This window comes from Dermacentor variabilis, chromosome 1 (assembly GCF_050947875.1).
Source record: "Dermacentor variabilis isolate Ectoservices chromosome 1, ASM5094787v1, whole genome shotgun sequence".
Taxonomy (NCBI): Eukaryota; Metazoa; Arthropoda; class Arachnida; order Ixodida; family Ixodidae; genus Dermacentor; species Dermacentor variabilis.
The window spans coordinates 179010260-179031614 of NC_134568.1; the positions used below are offsets into that span (position 1 = coordinate 179010260).

Sequence of the window (21355 nt, forward strand, 5' to 3'; positions counted from 1 at the left end):
GCCATCTGGAGTCGTAACCAAAACTATCTAACAAACTGCTTAGAATCAGTACAGTATCGTGCCACAAGATTCATTCATCATGTTATTCATATAATGCCAGTGTATCATCGTTAAAAGCAGAATCCGTCCTAACAATCCTGGCTTGTTGCCGTCGTATCGCTAGCATGTACTTATTCCATAGGTTTTTTTTTTACAGCTCACTTCATCATTCACCCTACATCAGTCCTCCAGTACGCATTTCACTCCGCATTGGTAATCCCCTTCAAGTCCCCCGGCACCGTGCGCAAGCTACTATTTTGCCTTATCATTCTTTATACGCTCAGCCTCGGACTGTACCGCCCTTTCACACGACATCGCCGCAATCACCTGCCCATCCACATTTATTAACTGTATAACTACTGCGTTTAACAGCAAGCAAACGTGTACTTAGGCGTCCTTTCATTGTGCATTTTAATTTGTTTATATTTGTTACCCAACCCTTACGTAATACCCCCAATCTTGGGGGTCTTTAAGGTAATAAAATGAAGTGAAGCTTTGAAGCTTCTTTCACGCAACAATCCGATCCGGCGGATTCCATTGCGATGACCACACCCAGTGGCCGTGCATTGTATTTTGTTAAGATACGCCGTGTGTGTCGTGTTCTGTGTTTACAGTTTGCCTAGGACCAGTCATAGTGCAGTTGCCAACTTACCTTGTTTTGAATGCAATTATACACAAATGTCCAGGAGCGCTCGCGCGGTACTTAGTTTGAGCCCCTGCCATCAAGCTATGAGGAATGCGCCGTGTTATCTCATAGCACGTCATACGCGCGCTCCCGGAAGATGCAATCACCGCATGTCCTCGCTCCCGTGCTCAAAAAAATAAATTGTGTCTGTGGAGTGGGGCTGCCGGCATAAAATTGCTTTTACAGACTCATTGCGCGCTTGTTGCGTCTACCTAGTGATGTGTTGACTTCGTTTACATTAAAACGCCACTGTGTCGAATTGCCTACGCACAGAACATTCCTTCCTCTGCCGTCCCATTGGTTCTCAGGTTTACGGTACGTATAATTACGTGCTCAGTGTCACACGCCAGTAGACTGCAAAATTACGCAGCGTCGAGCGTTTCCTTGTCTGAATAATAACGAATAAGCGGACGTGGCATTAAAACGTTAGAAGGTAAAAATCTACGAAGCGCTGTGAAAGTCTTCTGTTTTCTGTTACCGAATCCTCAACGCAAGATTTGCCATCTGAGCTCCTCGTTAAACGAGCTCTTCTCCTCGCTGGTCAACATTACGCGGTAATTACTATTTGTCGCTGAGCGATATTACGTGAACGCAACGAACTTTGTTTATAAAAGGTAGCGGCTCATTAGACCTGCAAAAAATCAAAAGTTCATGTCTGACTGCAGTTTGATTAGCCTTATACTTACTGGCAATCTATCCTCACTTTAAAAGAACTTTGCAGCGTGCCTAGCCCAGCATTTTGTTGCTCTTATAGAGCCAGTTAATGCTGCGAAGAAAAAGAAAGTCAGGATAATACGGGGGAACAGATCGTTGATTCGATTTCGCCTCAACACTTTATTCCTGCTGACTCAAACAGCTATACAACGTAATGTCAAGGCAATCTATGGCGGTCTTTCGACTCGATAAATTGCGAACGATGCTGGCGACAATTTCCTCTTGTGATGAAAGAAGAGGGGAGTGGATAAATCAGAGCGGTTTTACTGAAGTAACAGCTTTTTCTACGAACAGAACCACATTTATCGCTGGTGAACATTTGTTTTAAAGCTGATCACAAACTTCTCACCACTTCCCATGACAAAGGCAGGTTCTACATCCCTATACGTTAAGTTGCCCTATGCGGTTACGCTTCAAGCGTTCGTCAACATGAACATACCTCTCCATCAAAGTTAATGTTTCACTAATTTTATTTAAAGCGCCGTCTACGCAAGTATATCGCTTGCACATATACTTTATTATCATATTTGGCGCACACACAGTTTCCCGGGAATTACGGTAATAAAGAAAAACTCATTGAATTTTTCATTTCTGCGCTTATGGTCTACATTTATGTCGAAAGCTTGAGATAATTGCGTCCTATGGCAGGTTCGTATTGCTTTTCTTAACGCTCGTGTTCCGAGATATTCATCCCGAAATTTGTCCCTCAGCGCGAATAATTTCACTTTCTGGGCCGCACATGCACAGAATTCAAGTGACTGCGCGCATATTGCGGACGCACGTGAATTCTGCAAACTTGCGTTGCGTATCGGTCGGGCGCGGCGGTTCGCGTGAAGAGCTCTCGTCAGGTCTACAAGGCGCAGTTTACGAGATGACAGCGCACAGAACGGAGTATGATTGCTTATCAGGCTCGGAATGCAGATCCTTTTGGACGATATTTGGGTATGGAAGATACTGAAAGCCTTAAACGTACAGGCAAGGAAGGAACACCGGACGGGACAGGCACTGTGCATTAATTTGTTTCACTGCAAAGGGATTACAGGCGTATGTGCAACCAGCGCTGAAGCTTCGCGTGTCAACAGCAGCATCGTAACACACATCCTAGCGAGCGGTGGACACAGTTTTAAGCAGCGCATACCATGATATCGCGTTAGCAAATTCACCGATCATCTTGAGACACACTTTTCGCGGCTTCTGACAGGACAGGACACCCATAAGGTTTCATACAAAAATTACTAGAGGGAGCTCTGGCGCTAGTGTCTACGGGAGCTGCAATGGGCGCGGTTCAGCCAGCATGGGAATCATGCGAAGCATATGGATTTGCCTAAACTTCGTCCTTCAAGCGGCTTGGTCACTTTGTAAGCTCGTCATTTTCAAAAAAATACTGCGTAATGAACAATTAATATAACATTACTAAATTGTCCAACGGCAGAATCCGAACACAGGACTTCTAGCGCAGAGGCCCGATATTGAAACCATTACGCCACGGACGCATACTTCGACAAGCGATATAAAACTTAGAGAAGAGTTAGAACGCGATAGTATTAAAGGGTCCCTGATTGCTTCTCACGCTTCCCGGCAACTGCAGCTTATGCAACCGTAACCTTTACCGAGAAACCCTTGCGGCAAACGCTATGTACGAAGGCAAGATTTCTGGTTCTTTTTTTTTCTCTCCCCGGCGCCGTCGCTTCCGCGGATGATAGAAACACGGCGCGCCGCACTATGATTGGTAAAAAGCACGTGGTGCATGCCGCTTTGTGATTGGCAGAAACACGGTGCGCGCCGCGTTTTGATTGGTAGACAGGTTTCGCCCACGGTCAACTCACGCTCAACGTCACAGATGGCGTACTCTCTGCTCAACGGGGCCCTTAGCGGTATCGCTTTAAAACGCCCTCATGAATCTACCGCGGGCAAGCCAGTGCCTTGAGACGCTTGGCGCGTTTCAATTTGGCCCCCTCAGCAAGCTGAACCGTTGCAATTAGTAGTAAATGTGCGTGTTCGCAGCGTATTCTGCGCTTCGAAAAGTATAGATCGCTCTGAAGTTTACAACAGTGAAGGCGCATAAAGCATAATAAACAAAGCCACAAGACCGTCTAAACCCATAAGCACGAAGATCAGACAAATCCATGTGCTTCCCATCATTCCCATAGTAGTTAAACGATTGCAGCGCCACAGTTCCCTCTAGTAATTATTGTAGGAAACTCTATGAGGGCACCGACTTGCTAGGACGTAGCCGCGCATGGCCATGGATAGAACTTAGCAGGGGGCATCAGGCTCAGTAAACGTTCATACAGGCGCGCGTCGCTTATGTTAAATGTGTCGTGCCATCTTTCTAGCCTCCCTACCGCACGGTGTCAGCATATTTCAGTTAAACACTAAAACTGCCGTATCGCCTCCTGGGCAGCGCTGGTTGCTCATAGCAAGGCTCGAACAAAATACAAAATGCTGCAAGAAAACAACTATAGAAGACTTTAATCACCATCACTCATCACGCCCACGCCCAACCCTTGACTCAGGTAACCAATTTCCTTTTTACTCACGTAGAAGCAATTCTCACGAAATTATCGGTTTCAAGCCATCTCGCAAGCCTCTGTAAACGATGTCACTATACCGCGATGTTCCACAGCGCATGCGTACTGGGTTAATATAAGACGGAAAGAAGCCCTTTAATATATTAGGCACATTCTATAAATAAAGAAACCGATAACTGCGTACGCACGCCTTGTGCTTTAATTCAAGGGGGAGAACATCTATTGCCCGAGTCGGAGGTATTGTGGTACGCGGGCGTGATGAGTGGTGGCGATTAAGCGTCTCCTGTATTTTCTTGCGATCTTTTGTCCGAGTCTTGCTATACCCTTGTAATCGCTTTAGAGGGAAATAAATTAATGCACAGCACTTGTGCCGTCTGGTGTTGCTTGCCCGTACGTTTAACGCTGTTAATATCTTCCAGCATTCCAAGTAACCAACTCTCCCAGCTATCCGTAATGAGTGCACAATATCGGCTGCCGTAGTGTTTACATCCCCTGCTTGAGAGCAACTAAAAGCATGCCAGACGTTTAGTCGCGATTTTGCAACGAGAGAAACAGAGATACATTTATTATGATAGAAACGAAGTGGCAGCTATTACATACGCGTAACTGAAAACGTGATAGACTAATAATCCGTTGCGCATGGAATCGTTCCGATTACAAGCTTCAATGGTACTCTCCATTTCAAAGCTTCTGCGTGCTCTCTACGTACGCTAACTCAGGTTTTCTAACAAAAACCCAATTCGCCGCGACTCCACCAGGATGTCTGCTCTCTCCGCAGTCCGACCTCTTTTTAACGTCGTGTACGAAGGCGCACACAACTTTGTTGCGCAAGACTCGGCGTCGAAAGCCCGCCGTCCATGGACCAAATCTCGCCAGAGGCTTTATCAGCAGGTCTCGAGAAAGCAAAGCACTTTCATTGAGCGAATGAACGCAACACTCCTGCGTAACACGCAACGTGATTGTGTTCGCAACCAGTGCTTTACCGATGGCGCCGAAGTAGCGACGGGTTTCGCGCGGTGGGTGCCCCGCCGCGCCGGCGTAGCCCAGCGTCGTTGCATACATGCATGCAGGCTGGAGGCAGCGCGTTTCTTGGTGAAATTAGCCAATTTTCCGCTGCGCTGCGCCTCCCTGCGTCGCCGCGGACATCGGCCGCGGGACTTTGGCCATTCTGACGCCTAATTAGGTTTACAGTACCAACGCTCCAGGTGAGCAGGGAGCAAATTGGCTCCTGATTGCGCGGTCCTTCGGAAAGCGTCGCTGCTCCCGGGGCTCGGCAGACCGGGTACGGAATGCTCCCGGCTGAATAGACCGCCTGATTCCAGTGAAACATAAGTGTACGAAAGTTAACTGGGGAGATAAAGCTCGGCGCTGCTCTTCAGCCAGCGAAAGTGGTGCGTGTAGCCATGTCGAACTCTAACGAGAAGAAGGTGCTAACTCGCAAGTCTTAAACCGTGGTGTCGCGCTGAAGATAGTGTACAGGTAAAGGATTTGGGCACTGTGCACATGCTAGCGCTTAAATGTACCGATCACATTCCTGCGATTGAAGATGTGCGTTTGTCTCCTTAAAAAAAATACACGAAATACAAATCTCCCTCGGCAGATTATGTTCACACGTCGAAGCCCATATGGCCGCGATTATCCTGCCAATAAAAGAAAATAAACCACTATGAGCCAAAGTTTAATATCGCAACTTCTGACTGCAAGATAAGCACTGACCTTAACGAAGTTTCGACGGAGTTCTAACGAAGTTTAACTGCACTTTCACAATGTGAAGCATGTACGATGGTGAGCACTTGTATGTGTCGTAAGACGGAAGCCATTATTGTTGCTTGGAATATGCTATTCCGACACTGCACACGTTTGAACGAAGCTGGGACATTTGTTCCGATTTAGTGGATAAAGCTATAGGTCGTGATAGAATTCCATCCTATATTCTAAAGAAATGTCACAGCATTATTGCACAATATCTCATATTATATTTCAAATCTCGTACGAGACTGAGTTGGTTCCACAGGACTGGAAAATCGTGGCTGTTAATCCCATCTTTAAATCAGGAGACAAAAAAACTGGTGGAAAATTACAGGCCTATATTCTTAACTTCAGTATCCTGCAAGGTTCTTGAGCATATGTTGTATAGTCAGTTATTTAAATACCTCGAATCTGTCAACTTTCTGCTTGTCTCACAGCATGGTTTTCGTAACGGTTACTCATGCAACACACGATTCGTTGAATTCCAACACTTTGTAGGTAACTCCCTTGATAAGAATAAACGCGTAGATTCACTATTCCTTTAATCTAAAAAAGCGTTCGACACAGTATCTCATCCCTTGCTGTACATTAAGTTAACGTCTTTGAACATACATAATGAAACCCGAAACTGGATTTGCAACTATTTAAATGGTCGTAAGCAGTGCGTGGTTCTTAATGGGTGTAGTTCATCACGCATAGCCGTATCTTCAGGAGTGCCCCAGAGCAGCGTTCTGGGGCCACTATTATTCCTCATATACATTAATGACATTGGAGATGACATACAGTCCCCCTGGAAATTATGAGCAGAAGACTGTGCTCTTTACAGATAAATAAATTAGCCATCAGATAGAACAATCTTGCAGAGGGACCTTTATAATACAGTAAATTGGTGTCTACGCTGGCAAATGAATCTGAATATTAATAAATGTAATCGCGTCCGTTTTTCCAATAAAAGAATCGTACCTCAAAAACACAGTACAAAGTTGAAATCACAATAATAAAAAGCGCCTCAGAGTGTAAGTACCTTGGTGTTTACATCAAGCCGAACTCAAATTGGACGTAAACATCTGGCAGTCCATATCCAAGGCAAGTAAAATGTTCTTTTTTATTCGTAGAAATTTCAAATCAGCTTTCAAACATGGTAAAGAAACACTATTTTTTTTTCATGTCAAATCTATCCTCGAATACGCCTCTATGATTTGGGACCATTAACAGGACTATTTGATACAACTAATAGAAAGAGAGAAGAGAGAAAACAAGGATAGGAAAGGCAGGGAGATCTAATAGAAAAACTTCAAAATCAGCCTGCATGCTTCGTCTCCAATAATTACAACCCTTTCGAAAGTATCATTGAAATAAAAGCATTGCCGGGCTGGAAACGTTAATAACCAGAAGAAATATATTAGAACTGAAATTCTTCCGCCGTATCTCCTATAATTAAACAAGCATTAATAGACGCAACTACCTGTCGGAGTCAATTTATGTCTCGACCACTCAAAAAGGGTGCGAGAATGCAGCTGTAATACGCACCGTTTTGCCAAATCCTTTTTTCCACGAACTGTGACAGACTGTAATTTGTTACCGGAGGAACGTGCTTCAGTATCTGATAATTGCGATTTTTATTACCGCCTTTGTTTGTGACAATGCATTACGGTTTTAATCTTGTCTTAATTATATGTTAGGCTTGAAAATGCTTACTTATATCCCTGTCAAGCGGGCAAGTTAAGTGCACTTACGGGCAGTGCACTTCGAGACCTTGAGTGACACATTAGGCTACGTGGTGCTAAACGGGAAAACAGAGTGAACTCGCACTACACAAAAAAAAAAATGGCGACAGACTAAAACCATCTTTTTTGAAGATGTAGATTAAAATTTAAAGAACATCTAAAAAGCGATTGCTTTAGTTGTATTATAAATAAAAAACAATCGTAAGCTATATTTACTCTACAAAAAACGAAAGTCTGTTTATCATAAGAGTGTTGCAAGTCAAGGCCGGCCAAGACGAATGCCTAGTCAATCCAGAACAAGATGGTGGCGTGCGACGAGGCGGAATTCGATCCTACTAGAACAGAATATCAACGAGTACTGTTCTGATTATTTCGATAAAAGCTGTTCAACAGCTAGAATGAATTTCTATGTCCTTTTCCTATGCATTGCATGTTGTATCGTTGAAACCGCTGGCGGCGAGGCTACGTACTCGACCAGCAAAGTGCGTTCCGTGAACGCACTCCGATCGGAGTGCACTCTTCTGCGAGTACACTCAGTTTGCAGCGTTTAGAGTTGGGAAAGTGCACTTAAAACCGAGTGCACTCTCCTTAAGTGCACTTAACTAGCCTGCATGACAGGGGTATTATTGTATGTTCCCACCTTGATATCACTTTACGTATTCTTTGCTTATTTCCGCGAAAAATTTAATGCGTCTTTCTCTAACTGTCCCCCTGCGATAATGTCTTCGAAGCGACGCAGGTACTCTGCAAATAAAAATAAATAAATGAAACATCGTATGGCTTCCGCTGAATGTACTTTACAGGTTGGCCATGCTGCTTGCAGCGTTCATCAGGCAACTAACGAATGGCTTCGTTTATGCTGCGGAACTGCCATGTTAAGCCACAGCACCGTATCTACAAAGCGTCGGCCTCGTTTCTACGGTGCTATAGTGATAGTTCCGTCTGGACTCATTTGTATTATAGCATGCTTTGCGGCACGGTGCAACATCAGCGAAAAGTTTTTATGTGCACCCTTTTATCTCCGTAATTTATTTTTTATTTTTTACAATCTGGCCTTCAAAAGACAGCTTGCAGACACTTGAAAAAATGTGATCAATCTACACAGTGCACAAATTATTGTGATGAGAACGCGTTGTAAGAGCGATGCTCTTTCAATGAAACTCAGATTTAATGCATTATGAAAAAATAATTTATTTCAGCTTCAAACCAAATTTTACTGGAGTTTTAGTACCCCCGCGCAGCTTTACTAGTTTAGGCCATTGGATTTTTCTGTCTCTCCACCCGCCGCGATTGCTTAGCTAGCCATTATGGTGCTGCGCTGCTAAGCACGAGGTCGCGGGATCAAATCCCGGAAGAGGCGGCCGCATTCCGATTGGGGCGAAATGCAAAAACGCCCGTGTACCGTGCATTTGGGGCACGTTAAAGGTCCCCTGTAGGTAAAAATTAATCCGGAGTCTTCCACTACGGCATGCCTCATAATCAAATCGTTGTATTGGCACGTAAAACCCCAGAGTTCAGTCATTCATTCATTTCTTGTCTCTCCGGTTAAGGCAAGGAGATACGCTTTTCGTGCATAAGGCGATGATCACATTTAGATGTCGGAAGCTCTAGGTGGGTCAATAAAGCTATTATCTTCTAATTTTTCACTGCGTGTTGAACTAAATGGAAGTCTTTACGCCTAGACATATGCGAACGCATGCGGTCTTCACTGTGTTGCAATTCAATCTTGCCCATCTGGTTGTTGCTTGGCAGTATATGGTAGAGTTAACGCGCCATTGACTATTGTGTGATCATAGCATAATAAATTAGGTTGCTGTTGATCCTTGTGACTACATTACAACGAAGGAACTTGCTATCAGCGCCAAAAGTTTATGCGAGTGGCCTGTTGGAGGGACTGAAATTCTCATGGACGTCTACGAGCTTCGCTACATTTTTTCCCGTTAGTTTGCTTTTTCTCTCCGCCTGTTTTTTCCGTCTTTCATTTCCCCTTACCCTTCCACTAGTGCAGGGTAGCAAACCAGAATCTCATCCGGTTAACCTCCCTTCCTTTCAACATCTCTCTCTCTCTCTCTCTCTCTCTCTCTCTCTCTCTCTCTCTCCCTCGTAAAATGACCGTGTGCATACATCGGATATGAGTTATATGCTTTGGTTAGGAGTCATCTGGAGAAAGCGTATAGCGCAGGTTCCTATCGTCAAGGTTTCATACATTCTGAGCGAGGTGCGATCAATTTCGTTATATATTATAAATGTGACGCGATTGAGCGAGGGGCGTTTCCTCTGAATATCTTTCGCGAGGGAGTGCAAGTGATGCACACCGTCGTAAATTTCGCATTTAGTGCCCCCAAGCTGGACATACTTCAACTGGCATGGCTACGAATTCGTTTGTTTTCAATAGGATAAGCTACTGTGACGTTTATCCCACCCTCTTCAACAATTTTTTTTCCTCGTGTAATCTAGGAAGGAGATTATTAATGAACAACCAGCTTTCTTGCGTCGCCCACTCTCGTTGTGCAGCAGCATTCGTTTAATGAGCTGGTCCGTCCTCTGTCCCTTGATCCTAGTCGCTTTTGTCTTGCTTTACTTGTCCTTTCTAAAAAACTGCAGCGTTCCTGGAAGCAGCCACTGCAGACAATGTAGCGTGAGCATTAAAAAGAGAACGAAGAAATAGCATGAACCAAGCAAGGTAAAAACCACTGCGTTGAGAAACCTGTTGTTGCGCCGCTTGCGCCGCCTGGCCTCTCGCGAGCGGAGCCTCCCAGCATTTGTTGAGTCGGGGATACGCCTCCGCCGACAGCGTCGTGCTTCCAGCGACGCCGCTCGGTTGTTAATTTAACGAGCATAACTTCATAATGAATTCTGGCCGAGCAAGAAGGCGACAAAGGAGCACCGGTCTAGATTAAAATGCGCGGTCTTGATTCACCAGCGCGAGGAGCCCCTAATTGCGCTTGAATGTTTAACGAGCCGCACCGGGGTGCGCAGCACGCGGTGCCGGCGCCGCGCAACTGCACCCCCCGCAGAAGGCACCGTTGCCCCTCATCGGACGCCTCAAGTTTTTCCAAACATATTTCATGCGCCAGGTGACAACAGAGTGCTCGCACTCGCGACGTGCGTATAGAGGAATTGGCGTAAGATTATCTTGACTTGGAGTGACTAGAGACTCGGGAGCCTTGATTTTACACGCAGACGCGGAAGACTTTACTTTCGGGCGGCTTCTGTGGAAGTGCGTGCCTCAGTGCAACCCGTTAGCAGTCATTCACAGTGATCGCATTGTGTTGTAGCGCAGCTACCGCGTTGCCATAATTGGTGATAAAACATTAGCGAGTAACAGACGCGTTTTCTTTGCTATTGTTTTCTCTCTCTCGTCGTCATCGTCACTGTTTCGTCCCACCTCTCGTAACAATGGGCGTCTACCGTGATGCGTGTTGGTTTGTCCTGATTTATTCGATTGCACTATATCCGCTCTCAGTTTCACAGTGTTTCTCTTCTGTTCAATTCCAGTGCAAGCAGCGTTGTTTTACTGGCGTTGTTTATTGAAGCAACGCGTACGGAGTTGCAGGAAGTGCCGTTCGCGCCCATTACCTTAGCTATGCGCACGCTTCTGTGGACGCTGCTCCAGACACGCCGCGTTTCTTGGCTGCTCGCAGATTGCATCCACGTGCAGCTGTACCGCGACAGCAAGGAGCGCTGCAAGCAGGGCCCGACCAAGGCGTCGCTGTCGCTGGCGGGCTGTCTGGGCCTCGAGTCCGGATTCACGCTCGACAAAGAGAGCCACACAATGGCGCTCATCTGCCCCGACCTTGTGCTGTCGCTGGCCTTCGATTCCAGGGAGCTACTTATCCAGTGGCAGGTCAAGATACGCGCCAATGTTGCAGAAGGTAAGCGAAAGCTGCTTCGCAACCATAGTCCATTCGCTGCATGACGTGCCATGCTGGGCCAGTTGCTCGCTTTCAGTTCAGTTCAGTTTCAGTTTATTGATGCGTTTGAAGTGTCTTTCCTCTGATCTGTTTAGACGTTTACGCCGGAGATGTTCACATCAGGGACGATGTCAGTAGCTTCATTTCCTTGAGGTATACAGTACACAGCAATGTGCAAGTATACGTGCGTCGATATGGCCTTCACGCTGCAGTTACTGCGTTGAAACAAATCCCATTTTATTTAAATGTTACGCTCGCACCTTCGACCCAACGGATTGTTATAGTACACGTCGGACTTGCACAGCATAACGTGCATAAATAGCAATGACATTTATATATAGACCACTCCTGATATGTCCTTCCGAGATCTTCTGCTCTAAAGAGCACCTTATGGCGCGTTTGGTGCACTTGTTGACCTAGGTCCCATGGTTTTGTCGAGAGAAAGCAGGCGGGGAACGTAACTGCCACTTATATTTTGCTTCGTTAGTGACGAGATTAAACAATTGTAGGAGGAGGTGTACGGCACCTTACTCTCATTGTGTGCACTACACTGGCGAATTTTAGGCGCTACGTGTTCTATATAGCGGACTGTGTGAACGTGTTTATGCACTGCTTAGACTCTCTGCATTCCTCATTCGACATAGTCGTTGACTGCTATGGTAATATTCCAATATACAGGGTGATCATTTTTCAGTCTTGTGGAATTTTTAAAAATGGGCTGTTGCTGATAACATAATTCTAGTACTTGAGAGGCGGACATTATACTTGCACGAGAAATTGAAACTCATATTCAAATAATTAACAAAAATTCACTAATAATCTTGTGAATTAATTATTTGCGGCACATATTGCAATCTACGAATTGCACTCGCTGAATTTGCAAGGCGTATCCACTTGGAATGAATTACCAGAATGACGCCAGTTTGGAGATGTGCGCATCAAACTTGCCGTAAGGATGCAGTGTTGTTCCACTTACTTTTTTAACAAAACGCTCTGTTATGCATTGAAGCACAAAAGTAATTGGAACGCACATGTATTTCGTTCCACACTTTATGAAATAATTTCTCCAAACTGGTGTCATTCTGAAAATTCATTTCAAGTGGATACGTCTTGCAAGTTCACCGGCTAGAATTCGTAAATTGCAATATGTGCCGTAAATTAATTAGGAAGACAATTAGTTACTCTCTGCTAATTAATTAAATATGTGTTTCGATTTCTCGTGCTCGTAATGTCTTCGAATAATCCAGCTCAAGGACAAGGATTACGCTATCTGCCACAGGCGACTTTCAAAAATTCCATAAGACTTAAAAATGATCACCTAGTATGTTTCTGTCTCTTGATAACATAATCTAATCGCTCTCATTGTTTTCACTTTCCAGAGTTCCAATGATGAAATTAAGCTTAATTTTCTTATGCCTGTTCCTTTTCAACGAATCCCCACGGCGCGCCTATCTCTCGTTATCCACGTCATATGGGATGAAGCAAAAAATAAATAAAGACATAATAGAGTGTGGCGGTAGGGTAAACGCAGCTAGTTCGGCCTATCTGAATCCAAGACGCTGTCATTGACCGTTACATCGAAGCTGTAAATGGCTAGGTTCTGGAAAAAATTGCGTGCGTCCATCGAGCCGGGAAGGTGGAGAATTTCTTCCCATATGTGGGCCGATACCGAAAATATTGCAGTACCAGGCCGACCCGCGGAGGAGGTGAAACAGGCTTTAAGCCCGCCGCCAAATCGCAAAATAAGTTTAAGATCTTAGGTCCAAATGCAACCCCTATCAGATATTAAGCTGATAAGAACAGATACTACACTTTGGCCCGCGTCGGCTATGTCTACGTTCACACCGCCCTCTCTTTGTCAAAACTAATTTTTTGGTGAAGTTTCGGTGCAGCGATGGAAAATGGTTAATCTCCTTCGTGTTGGAAAGGTTTGGAGTGAGGGGTTACGCTGGAAGTGAATGTGCCGACCACCGGTTTTGTATCGGATCTGACATTCGGCAAGAGCGTGGCTAGTGTGCAAGTGCAACCGACTGCAGTATGTCGCAGTGACCACAAAGCAATGGTCACCATGGTGACGAAGAGAAATAAAAGACGAGAACAACAACGAAGTAATGTGTATGTGTTTTTATTCAGTCAATGTAGTTATCACACAGCAGAGCTTCGCTGGTCATCCTTCTTCACGGAGTGGAAGGGCTCTGAATTTTTTTTATCACCTTTTCACGCAGTGCAACAGTTTCTGGTGCAGATTTGGCACGCGCCGGGCCGCGCGAAGCTGGCGAGCGGCCCGGCGCGACTACACTTGCAAGACCACCTGTTCTGCATGACGTCGGGAGTACCGCCTCGCCTTTTGGGCAGCTGGCCCCTGAAAGAACTGCGTCGATTCGGACTGGTCGACGGGAAATTCTGCTTCGAGGGAGGTTCCAAATGCGGCAAGGGTGCGCTGGCCTTCATTTCCTGCGCGAAAGACTACGCATGATGTCCTCCTATAGAAGTAGGCCGCTTGCTTGACAAACACGTTGCTGTAATGTAAATGAAGAAAGTTAAATGACGGAGGCTGGTTCGGGCTCTTTGTGAATATGAAGTGCATGAAAGCAAGTTCACCTGTCGAAACGTTGGCACCGGTCTGGAGCTACATCCTGGAATACCTCATAAAATTATCGTAAATTACTGGTAACCTAATCAAACATGAGTTATTCCCCGAAGTTTTTGCAGGTGGCTTGCTTAGCTTCTCTAATGTGATTCGACAAAAGCCGCCTTCTCAAAGACAACCATTCCAGTCGGATCATCTGCTTTCACGGCATTAGAATGAAAAACGGCATGCGCGGACGGGCTAGTTTTTTTGGGCACGATTACGTTTGTTATGCAGTGCGCATGAACAGTGTCCTGTGTAGTCGTCCGTTGTTCAAACGCGCTATCGATCTCACGTGATCGTTGCATAACACATCCTGAGTTTAAACCAAGTTACGCTGTGGCCGTACTGGATGCGGAGGGTGATGGTGCGAATCGCATGGTGACCACAGTTCTGTTTGTTCATGCTCGGGAGCGCCTTGCATTCACCGACTGGCTTTATTTGCGATTGCCGTAGTTACTTACGAGCAGCGCCGGGTCGTGTCGCGACTCACCGACGTGTTGCGCAGGCGAAGGGCTCCACGTGCTCCACACCAACCAGGCTGAGGAACTGGCCGAGGCCTTCGAAGCGGCGTCCCGGGGGAAGCTGGCCGCGCGCAGGAAGCTCCCCTGCAAGGCTTCAGGTCGGCCTGCTGTTCTTCGCTGCTGCTGCTTCCGGCGACTCCCTGCCGGAGGCAGCGACGCCCGTTTCTGTTCCTTTCGACGCAGCTCGTGACTTAGATGCAATGTCTGCGCAAGAGCAAGCGTCAAATAACTTCCCGTTGTTGCTACGGCACGACGAGACTTAGAAACGAGAACTACTAGGTGTACAAACTTGTCGCAGGCGCCTGAAAGCAAGTTCGCGCAAACTTTCCCCAAGGTCTCGTTGTGATCCTGGCGACAAACGAACAAACAGACAAACAAATAAATAAATAGTCTTGCTTTTTAAACATGTTGCCAAACAACTACGACCATTTTTTTTTTCAAAGGACGAACCTATAGAGCTTTGCACCTGGAAGTATAAATTAATATGTAATCTGCAATACTGGCCGTCATGAGGCAAAAGCGTTATTTGGCAGCCGTCTGCCTCTCGAACCCCCGAGAACCTTTTTTCTTTTTCTAAACGTACGATCTACGATCTCCAGCGTGCGTTAGAAACACCGGCAACCAATGCCGTCGTATAGAAAATTGCTAGGAAGTTTAAGCACTATCTGCAGGCGTGTGTGCCCCCTTTCTGCTTTGCTTCCGCTTTCTGGACTCCTTCAAGCTGCGGCACAAGCTCGGGGCGAGCGCTCGTCTTGCGTTGCATCAGTGAAATTGATTTCTCTCCACGCTGCGCTTCCGAGCGAGGTACACTGAGCGAGCTGGCCTTGTCGTGCAGCCATGGAGACGCCGTCGCGGATGTCGCTGCAGCCCCGTTCTCGGGCCCAGGAGTCGAGCCAGTGTAGCAGCAGCGAGTCCCGCAGGCCGCTGCTGAGCTCGGGCTGCTCGGACGTGGGCTCCTGCGATGCCTGCTTCGAGATAGTGCGCTTCGCCGGCGACGCACCCACGCCCGATGACTTCTTCCGCTCGAGGACTTTCTGCAAGGTCCACTACAGGTGCGTTGCTCATTCGAGCACGCTTCTTTCCTCCTCTGCCGCGCTCGCTTTTCGTGCCCCGATTTTATTTTATTTAGTTTTCTTCATTCTCTCTCGTTGATCGTCTCGCACACTCTTATCTAGAGACTCGATCACTCAACATCCCGCGCATCAAACGGAATGAAAATAAACTATGGGAAAAAGAGCGAGCCTGCTGGCAGGAAGGTTTCATGCTAGGTTCCCTCTTCCCGAATTTGCTTATTTTGCAGAAATGCAACGACCGAGCAATCTTTATAAATAAGTGGCCCTCATGCCCACTCAACAGGCAATCAGGGACGTACGTGCCTGCCTGGGACCGTTGGAAAAATGGCAGAAAACGCCTATGGGAGAGATTAATAATAATAATAATAATAATAATAATATGAATAATATTAATAATAATAATAATAATAATAATAATAATAATTTCGCGGTAGGGAGAATGGCACTGCTTCAATTAATGTCATATTAATTTATACACTAACATTAAAAAAGAGAACACGGTAAGCAACGATAGAGGTCAACAAAAATGTGTGTGTTGGGTGCAGGACGGGGGACGGGGAGCGGGGGGGGGGGTAGTTTCATGCCATTTCCGCCTGCTTCTTGTTATGCAACCTTCAACGCAGGGAAGGGGCAGGTCATGCTTTACCCCTGGCACTTCTTACCGAATAATATTACAAGGGCGCATCAAAACTTATTCGCTTTTTGTTCACTATATAGGAAAATTCTGCTCGTCTTATTCTGTTATCCTTGCTTTACAGACGATTCGCTATATCTCCATTCAGTGCTGTCCAAATCTGGACATGCTTCATCAGTTCAGTTGGGTCTAACGTTGGGATAAGTAATGGCTGCTCCACTTGGCTGCACTGAAGAACAGCGCACAGTGGTTCGTATTACGTTGTCCGAGGCGAGCCTTGGAGCCTGTAAAGTGCCCTCTTTCTCGAAGAACTTTTTAGATTACACTGAACAGTTAAAAATTACACGCCTTTATTTGTCGGCCATGACGAAAGCATCCGTGCCAAAGGACTGTTGCAGGACTGATCGGCATTGTCTTCTCTCAAACAGCTTCGCTGCTGCTCTCATCGCGATCCCACCAGGACAGCGCCAAAGATGAAGAGAAAGGGAGACACACCGTAGTTTATTTAATGTATCCTTCTATGTGTTGTCAGCTATTCGCCTGCCGTTGTGTTCGGCGCCAGGCTCGCATTTAGACCAGAAAGCGAATGACGCTGCCTTATTCTTTTTGGTGCCGAAAAGTGGGGCAGCCAATGCTTTTCACACTGCCGTCAAAACTGAATCGGTGCTGCACGCCCAAGCACGCACAGTGGTGATCGGAGAGACAGCGACGTTGCATGAAAAAGCGCTGATAAGACAACGCGGCGAACTTCGGAGAAGAGGAATGCGTATTTTTTGCGGACTCTCGCACTTCCAAATTTAAAAAGAAACTACACACTGTTTTTCGTTCGTAAGTGTTGTTTTCCATTGACCAACCGCATTCGCCAATAACATGTCCGTCATCATGGCTGGCTGGCATCACATTCTTACGGTCAGTTCTAGAGCAAGTATAGCTTTTTGTGTGTGACTACAGGGCTTTTCTTTCTCTGTACTATTTACTGTCTTAGCAAATTTCACGCATATTAACCACACATGTTTTTATATCAACCTGAAGATTTGGCTAGGTCCTTGATCCGTATTCAGAAAAAGATTTTTACGCTAGAACTGTTCGTAGAAGCAGGTGTCATCCAATCATGATGTAAGTCTATTGTCATAATGAAGGTGGCCGGTCAATTAAAATATCGCCGCCCAAGCACTCCGTACAGATGGTCAACCAGCGAAGCTGAAACGTGCGGCCCCGGTGTTTATCACTGGGTTAATCCCGACGTTTCATTAAACGAGGGCTTGGTAGGCTGCCGGATCCTCAGTACGCAGTTGCTTCTTGCGCTCGGCTGCACGAACCTGTTCTTGTGCCAGGGCTGCAGCATCGGCACGGCGTAGAAGAGCTCGTTCCCGGTTCTGCTCGCGGTGTTGCTGATCGAAAGCTGCTTGCTCCTCAGGAGTGCGCATGACGCGTGGCCTACCCATTTCGGAGCCGGAGAGAAACTTTTACGCGCGCGCTCGGCTGCGACGGAGAGGAACGACGTCACTACTGGCGCAGCGAATTGCGCGCCTCTCTTTCTCTTTTTTTTTTGCGCATGCGTATGCGGTTGCGCCGGTATAGTTTTCGGCGTACAGGTGACAGACGGACGGGCGGATAGAGGAATCGGCTTGCAATATACAGCTTCGCCGTAAAAATTATATTCTGGGGTCTTACGTGTCAAACCCAAGATACGATTATGACCCTATCCGTAGTGAGTGACTCCGGATAAATTTTGCTCACCTGGGGTTCTTTAAACCGCACACAATGCATGGTGCACGGACGTTTTCGTATTTCACCCCCATCGAAATGCCGGCCATTAGCAAACGCCACATACAAACGGAAACCTTCGTGAATTCTATGCCTTGTAGGTTCACGCATGTCCGCTTCCCGTGATTGCAAATATGTACGCACCATGCAAAAGTATGTCGCCTTGCACTGTAAACACGAGAGGGCAATGCTTGAAGGTGAAAAGGAAGTGAAATTACTCAGTATGCTGCTCAAACGGAGAACTAATCGCTTGTCTGTGCGTACCGCAGGTGGCCTTCGTGCGTGTCACAAAGCGGCCCCGCACCCAGCGTATCTTCCAGTGACGCTGAGAGCGCAGACACAGTGTCACTGACCATCAGCGACATTCAAGAACCCTTGGGTACGAAAGAGACCTCTGACAACCAAGTCAGCAGCCCTATGCCTGTCTCTGGCAGCGCTCCCGCAGTATGGTAAGAAGTCATAATCGTTGCTCGCTGCGTTCTCCACGTTGACCCAAGGCCTGCGCGTTCCTTCAGGCCATTCCCACGGTCGACGGGCACCAAAATGTTGAAACCTCTTGGCTGTTAATGTGAATATTTTATCGTGATTACGCACTACAACACAAAGTAGGAGTGCTCGCAGAGCGTCGCGTACGCTTGAGGCCGCACCCTTTGTGAGTTTGCCCAACAGCGTAGGTTCATTAGTGCAACAGGATTGTTTGCACATTAACAGCCCCACACTCATAGTGCCGCCCAGGACTTTTATCTGGAATTGTCTACAGCCCGCTGGAAAATGCCACATCTGCGTGTTCGTGCGCTCCATGCTATGTTTACGCTTTGAAATCACTAAGGAACCGCTCACAACCGGTTTTATGGCAGGTTGTTCGCACTTACAAAACTTTGCATCGAGCGTGCGTGTTGTTAGCGCTTGACTCTTTCTGTTCCCGAGTATTGCGATGCCTAGAGAAAGATATTCTCAGGAACACACGGTCATATTGCCGCAGCTTTATTTGTTCACTCTTCCCAGGTTATCGGTATTGCCATGACATTTGACACATGTCGAGAATAAACAATATTTTGCTCTGGGAAATCGTGAAAGGCTACCGGCTATAACTTTGCAGACTCGCCGTGGTTGCTCAGTGGCTATGGTGTTGGGCTGCTGAGCACGAGGTCGCGGGATCGAATCCCGGCCACGGCGGCCGCATTTCGATGGGGGCGAAATGCGAAAACACCCGTGTGCTTAGATTAGGTGCACGTTAAAGAAGCCCAGGTGGTCAAAATTTCCGGAGTCCTCCACTACGGCGTGCCTCATAATCAGAAAGTGGTTTTGGCACGTAAAACCCCTAATATTATTATTATAACTTTGCAGGCTATAGCTGCATACCCTGCTTGCTGTGCTATTTTGTTTTCGCCTGATGTATCTGTGTTGCTCCTACAACTCTGCCTTATTCCCGCCCTTTTCCTGTTTTGTCAACAATGCGTCCAAATCTTCACGTCAGACGCGCGCTGCCGTATCTGTGTGAAACGTAAAAGCACACCGTGTTGCTTGTGGCGATAAATGATAGATACTGAGACCTGTGATCTTATTCACGTGTGTTCAGGTGTGACGTCTTCTTTACTAGCTGTAAAACATGGGAAGTTTGACCACTTAAACTGCCAGCTATTCGAAAATATTCGCCAAGAAAAATAACAAAAATAATGAAATTACTAGGCCATCTAGACGTAAGCCCATAACGAAGTAAGGAAACACAATATCACATGTACTACATGTGAGTCTTTATAAGCGTGGCTTTTCCTGCAGGACATACACCCACTGCGGAAAATGCGGGCGTCACTACTGCGCCCGTTGTAGCTTTCCCAGCCAGAGTGGCAGATCTCCGGACGGCAGCCGATGGTTCGCCCCGCAATGGACAGCGGACCTCAAGACGCACCAACAGCAGGCATGGGTATGCATTGTAGCGGTCGCTCATGTAGGCTGTGTGAATGCCGGTGCTGCATGTTTCGTTTTAGGATATCTTGTAACCTTCGTGTATAGCAAAAAAAAACTGAGTCATGTTCACGAAACGGATCGTACGCTATATAGAGTGGTTCCTAAGACCAGGCGCCAGTCACTCAAGATCGCTTTCATAATGTTATCCAAGGCGGCCCGGAAACGGCGTACAATGTTTACGAGAGGAGAGTTTCGTGCATGTGCCCCGAGGCGCCCAAGTCAGGAAGCATTTCACAGGGCCTAAACGTTCACAAAGAATTCGCGTTGCAACCACCTTGAGATCAAGCATGATACACCAAACTTTTTCTCAATGACAGTTAGTTACCTGCAGTAACACGCGCCCCTTTCGTTAGAGTCCTGTTAATCGCAGGCAGAAAAAAGTAAATTAACGAGAAATATGTAGCTACCTCGCCTGCGCCAGCAAAACATTCCGGGACAAAATTAAGCTTGAACAACACTTGGCATAATTTCGGTAAGGCAAGGAAATAAATAAATCGGAAAGAACAAAGATTAAAAAGAAAGGAGAAGAGGAACTGGTGTTGAGGGGGGGGGGGGCTCAATATAATTTCAGTAAAGTGAACAAAAGAGATATGAAAGAGTTGAGGCAGTCAAGAAAAGCGTCGCGCAAACCCTGGCTCTTCCGCCAGACGACCGGCGTGCACGGAAGGTCGCCAAGCGTCGCAGACTCCGGAAGCCGACCAGCCAGTGGAGTGGCGCCTCAAGCGAACGGCGGCCGCGGTGGCAAACCCTCAGACCGCGCGTCGCTCTGCTCCCAGAGCAGTGGCACAAGCAGTGCCAGCACCAGCGGCGCCAGCACTAGCTCGTCCGAGTACAACGTGCCACGGAGCTTCCTGGAGTCTCTGTACGACCAGCCTCGAAGCGTCATCCACACGGACGCCGAACTGTTCAGAGTAAGTTGGGACTTGATTTTTCTTGACAGCGGCCGCAAACTCTGGAGCGTTCTCGCTAACCCCAACTGGCCGTCTCGTCATAAGACCACTTCTTCGGTCGCAGATTTGATATTCAACCCTACTTTGATGGGCGCGCAATGCAAAACTTCCCATGTTAATATAGTCCTGTGCATGGTAACGAATCCAGGTGGTCAGAATAAATTCACTATGGCTTCCGTCATGTCATAAGTCCCTAACGCTGTACATGTATGTGTTCAACGATTTCAGTTCCTCAGTGCTCGCATCGACGCGATACGGCGTAGTTATGACGAGTGAAGGGTTACCGTAACGAGCAAGGTTTTCTAGTAAAACGAAATGCTGCTGTCTCACTTGTTGACGCTCCTTGGCTCAAACTTTCCCGCTTGCTGTCTAACACGCAGTATAAGAAGTTAACAAGTCAATGCGAGTTACAGCCTGATAAAGGTACTTGCTGGGCATGTTTCCATGGTCC

General features: G+C 46.8%; 1 protein-coding gene and 1 pseudogene across 2 annotated transcripts in view; one reads left to right on the forward strand and one right to left on the reverse strand.

The window, feature by feature from the left end:
* The window catches only part of LOC142588490 (uncharacterized), a 369238-nt gene that overhangs the window by 320185 nt on the left and 27698 nt on the right, over positions 1-21355 (forward strand). For both annotated transcript variants that reach the window (XM_075700303.1, XM_075700307.1), the window contains exons 3-9: positions 11090-11320; positions 13585-13794; positions 14497-14610; positions 15348-15564; positions 18256-18435; positions 19766-19910; positions 20602-20865. In XM_075700303.1, coding sequence (XP_075556418.1) covers positions 11090-11320; positions 13585-13794; positions 14497-14610; positions 15348-15564; positions 18256-18435; positions 19766-19910; positions 20602-20865 — 1361 coding nt within the window. The remainder of the gene's footprint in view (positions 1-11089; positions 11321-13584; positions 13795-14496; positions 14611-15347; positions 15565-18255; positions 18436-19765; positions 19911-20601; positions 20866-21355) is intronic.
* Positions 13012-13190, reverse strand: LOC142567695 (U2 spliceosomal RNA; annotated as a pseudogene).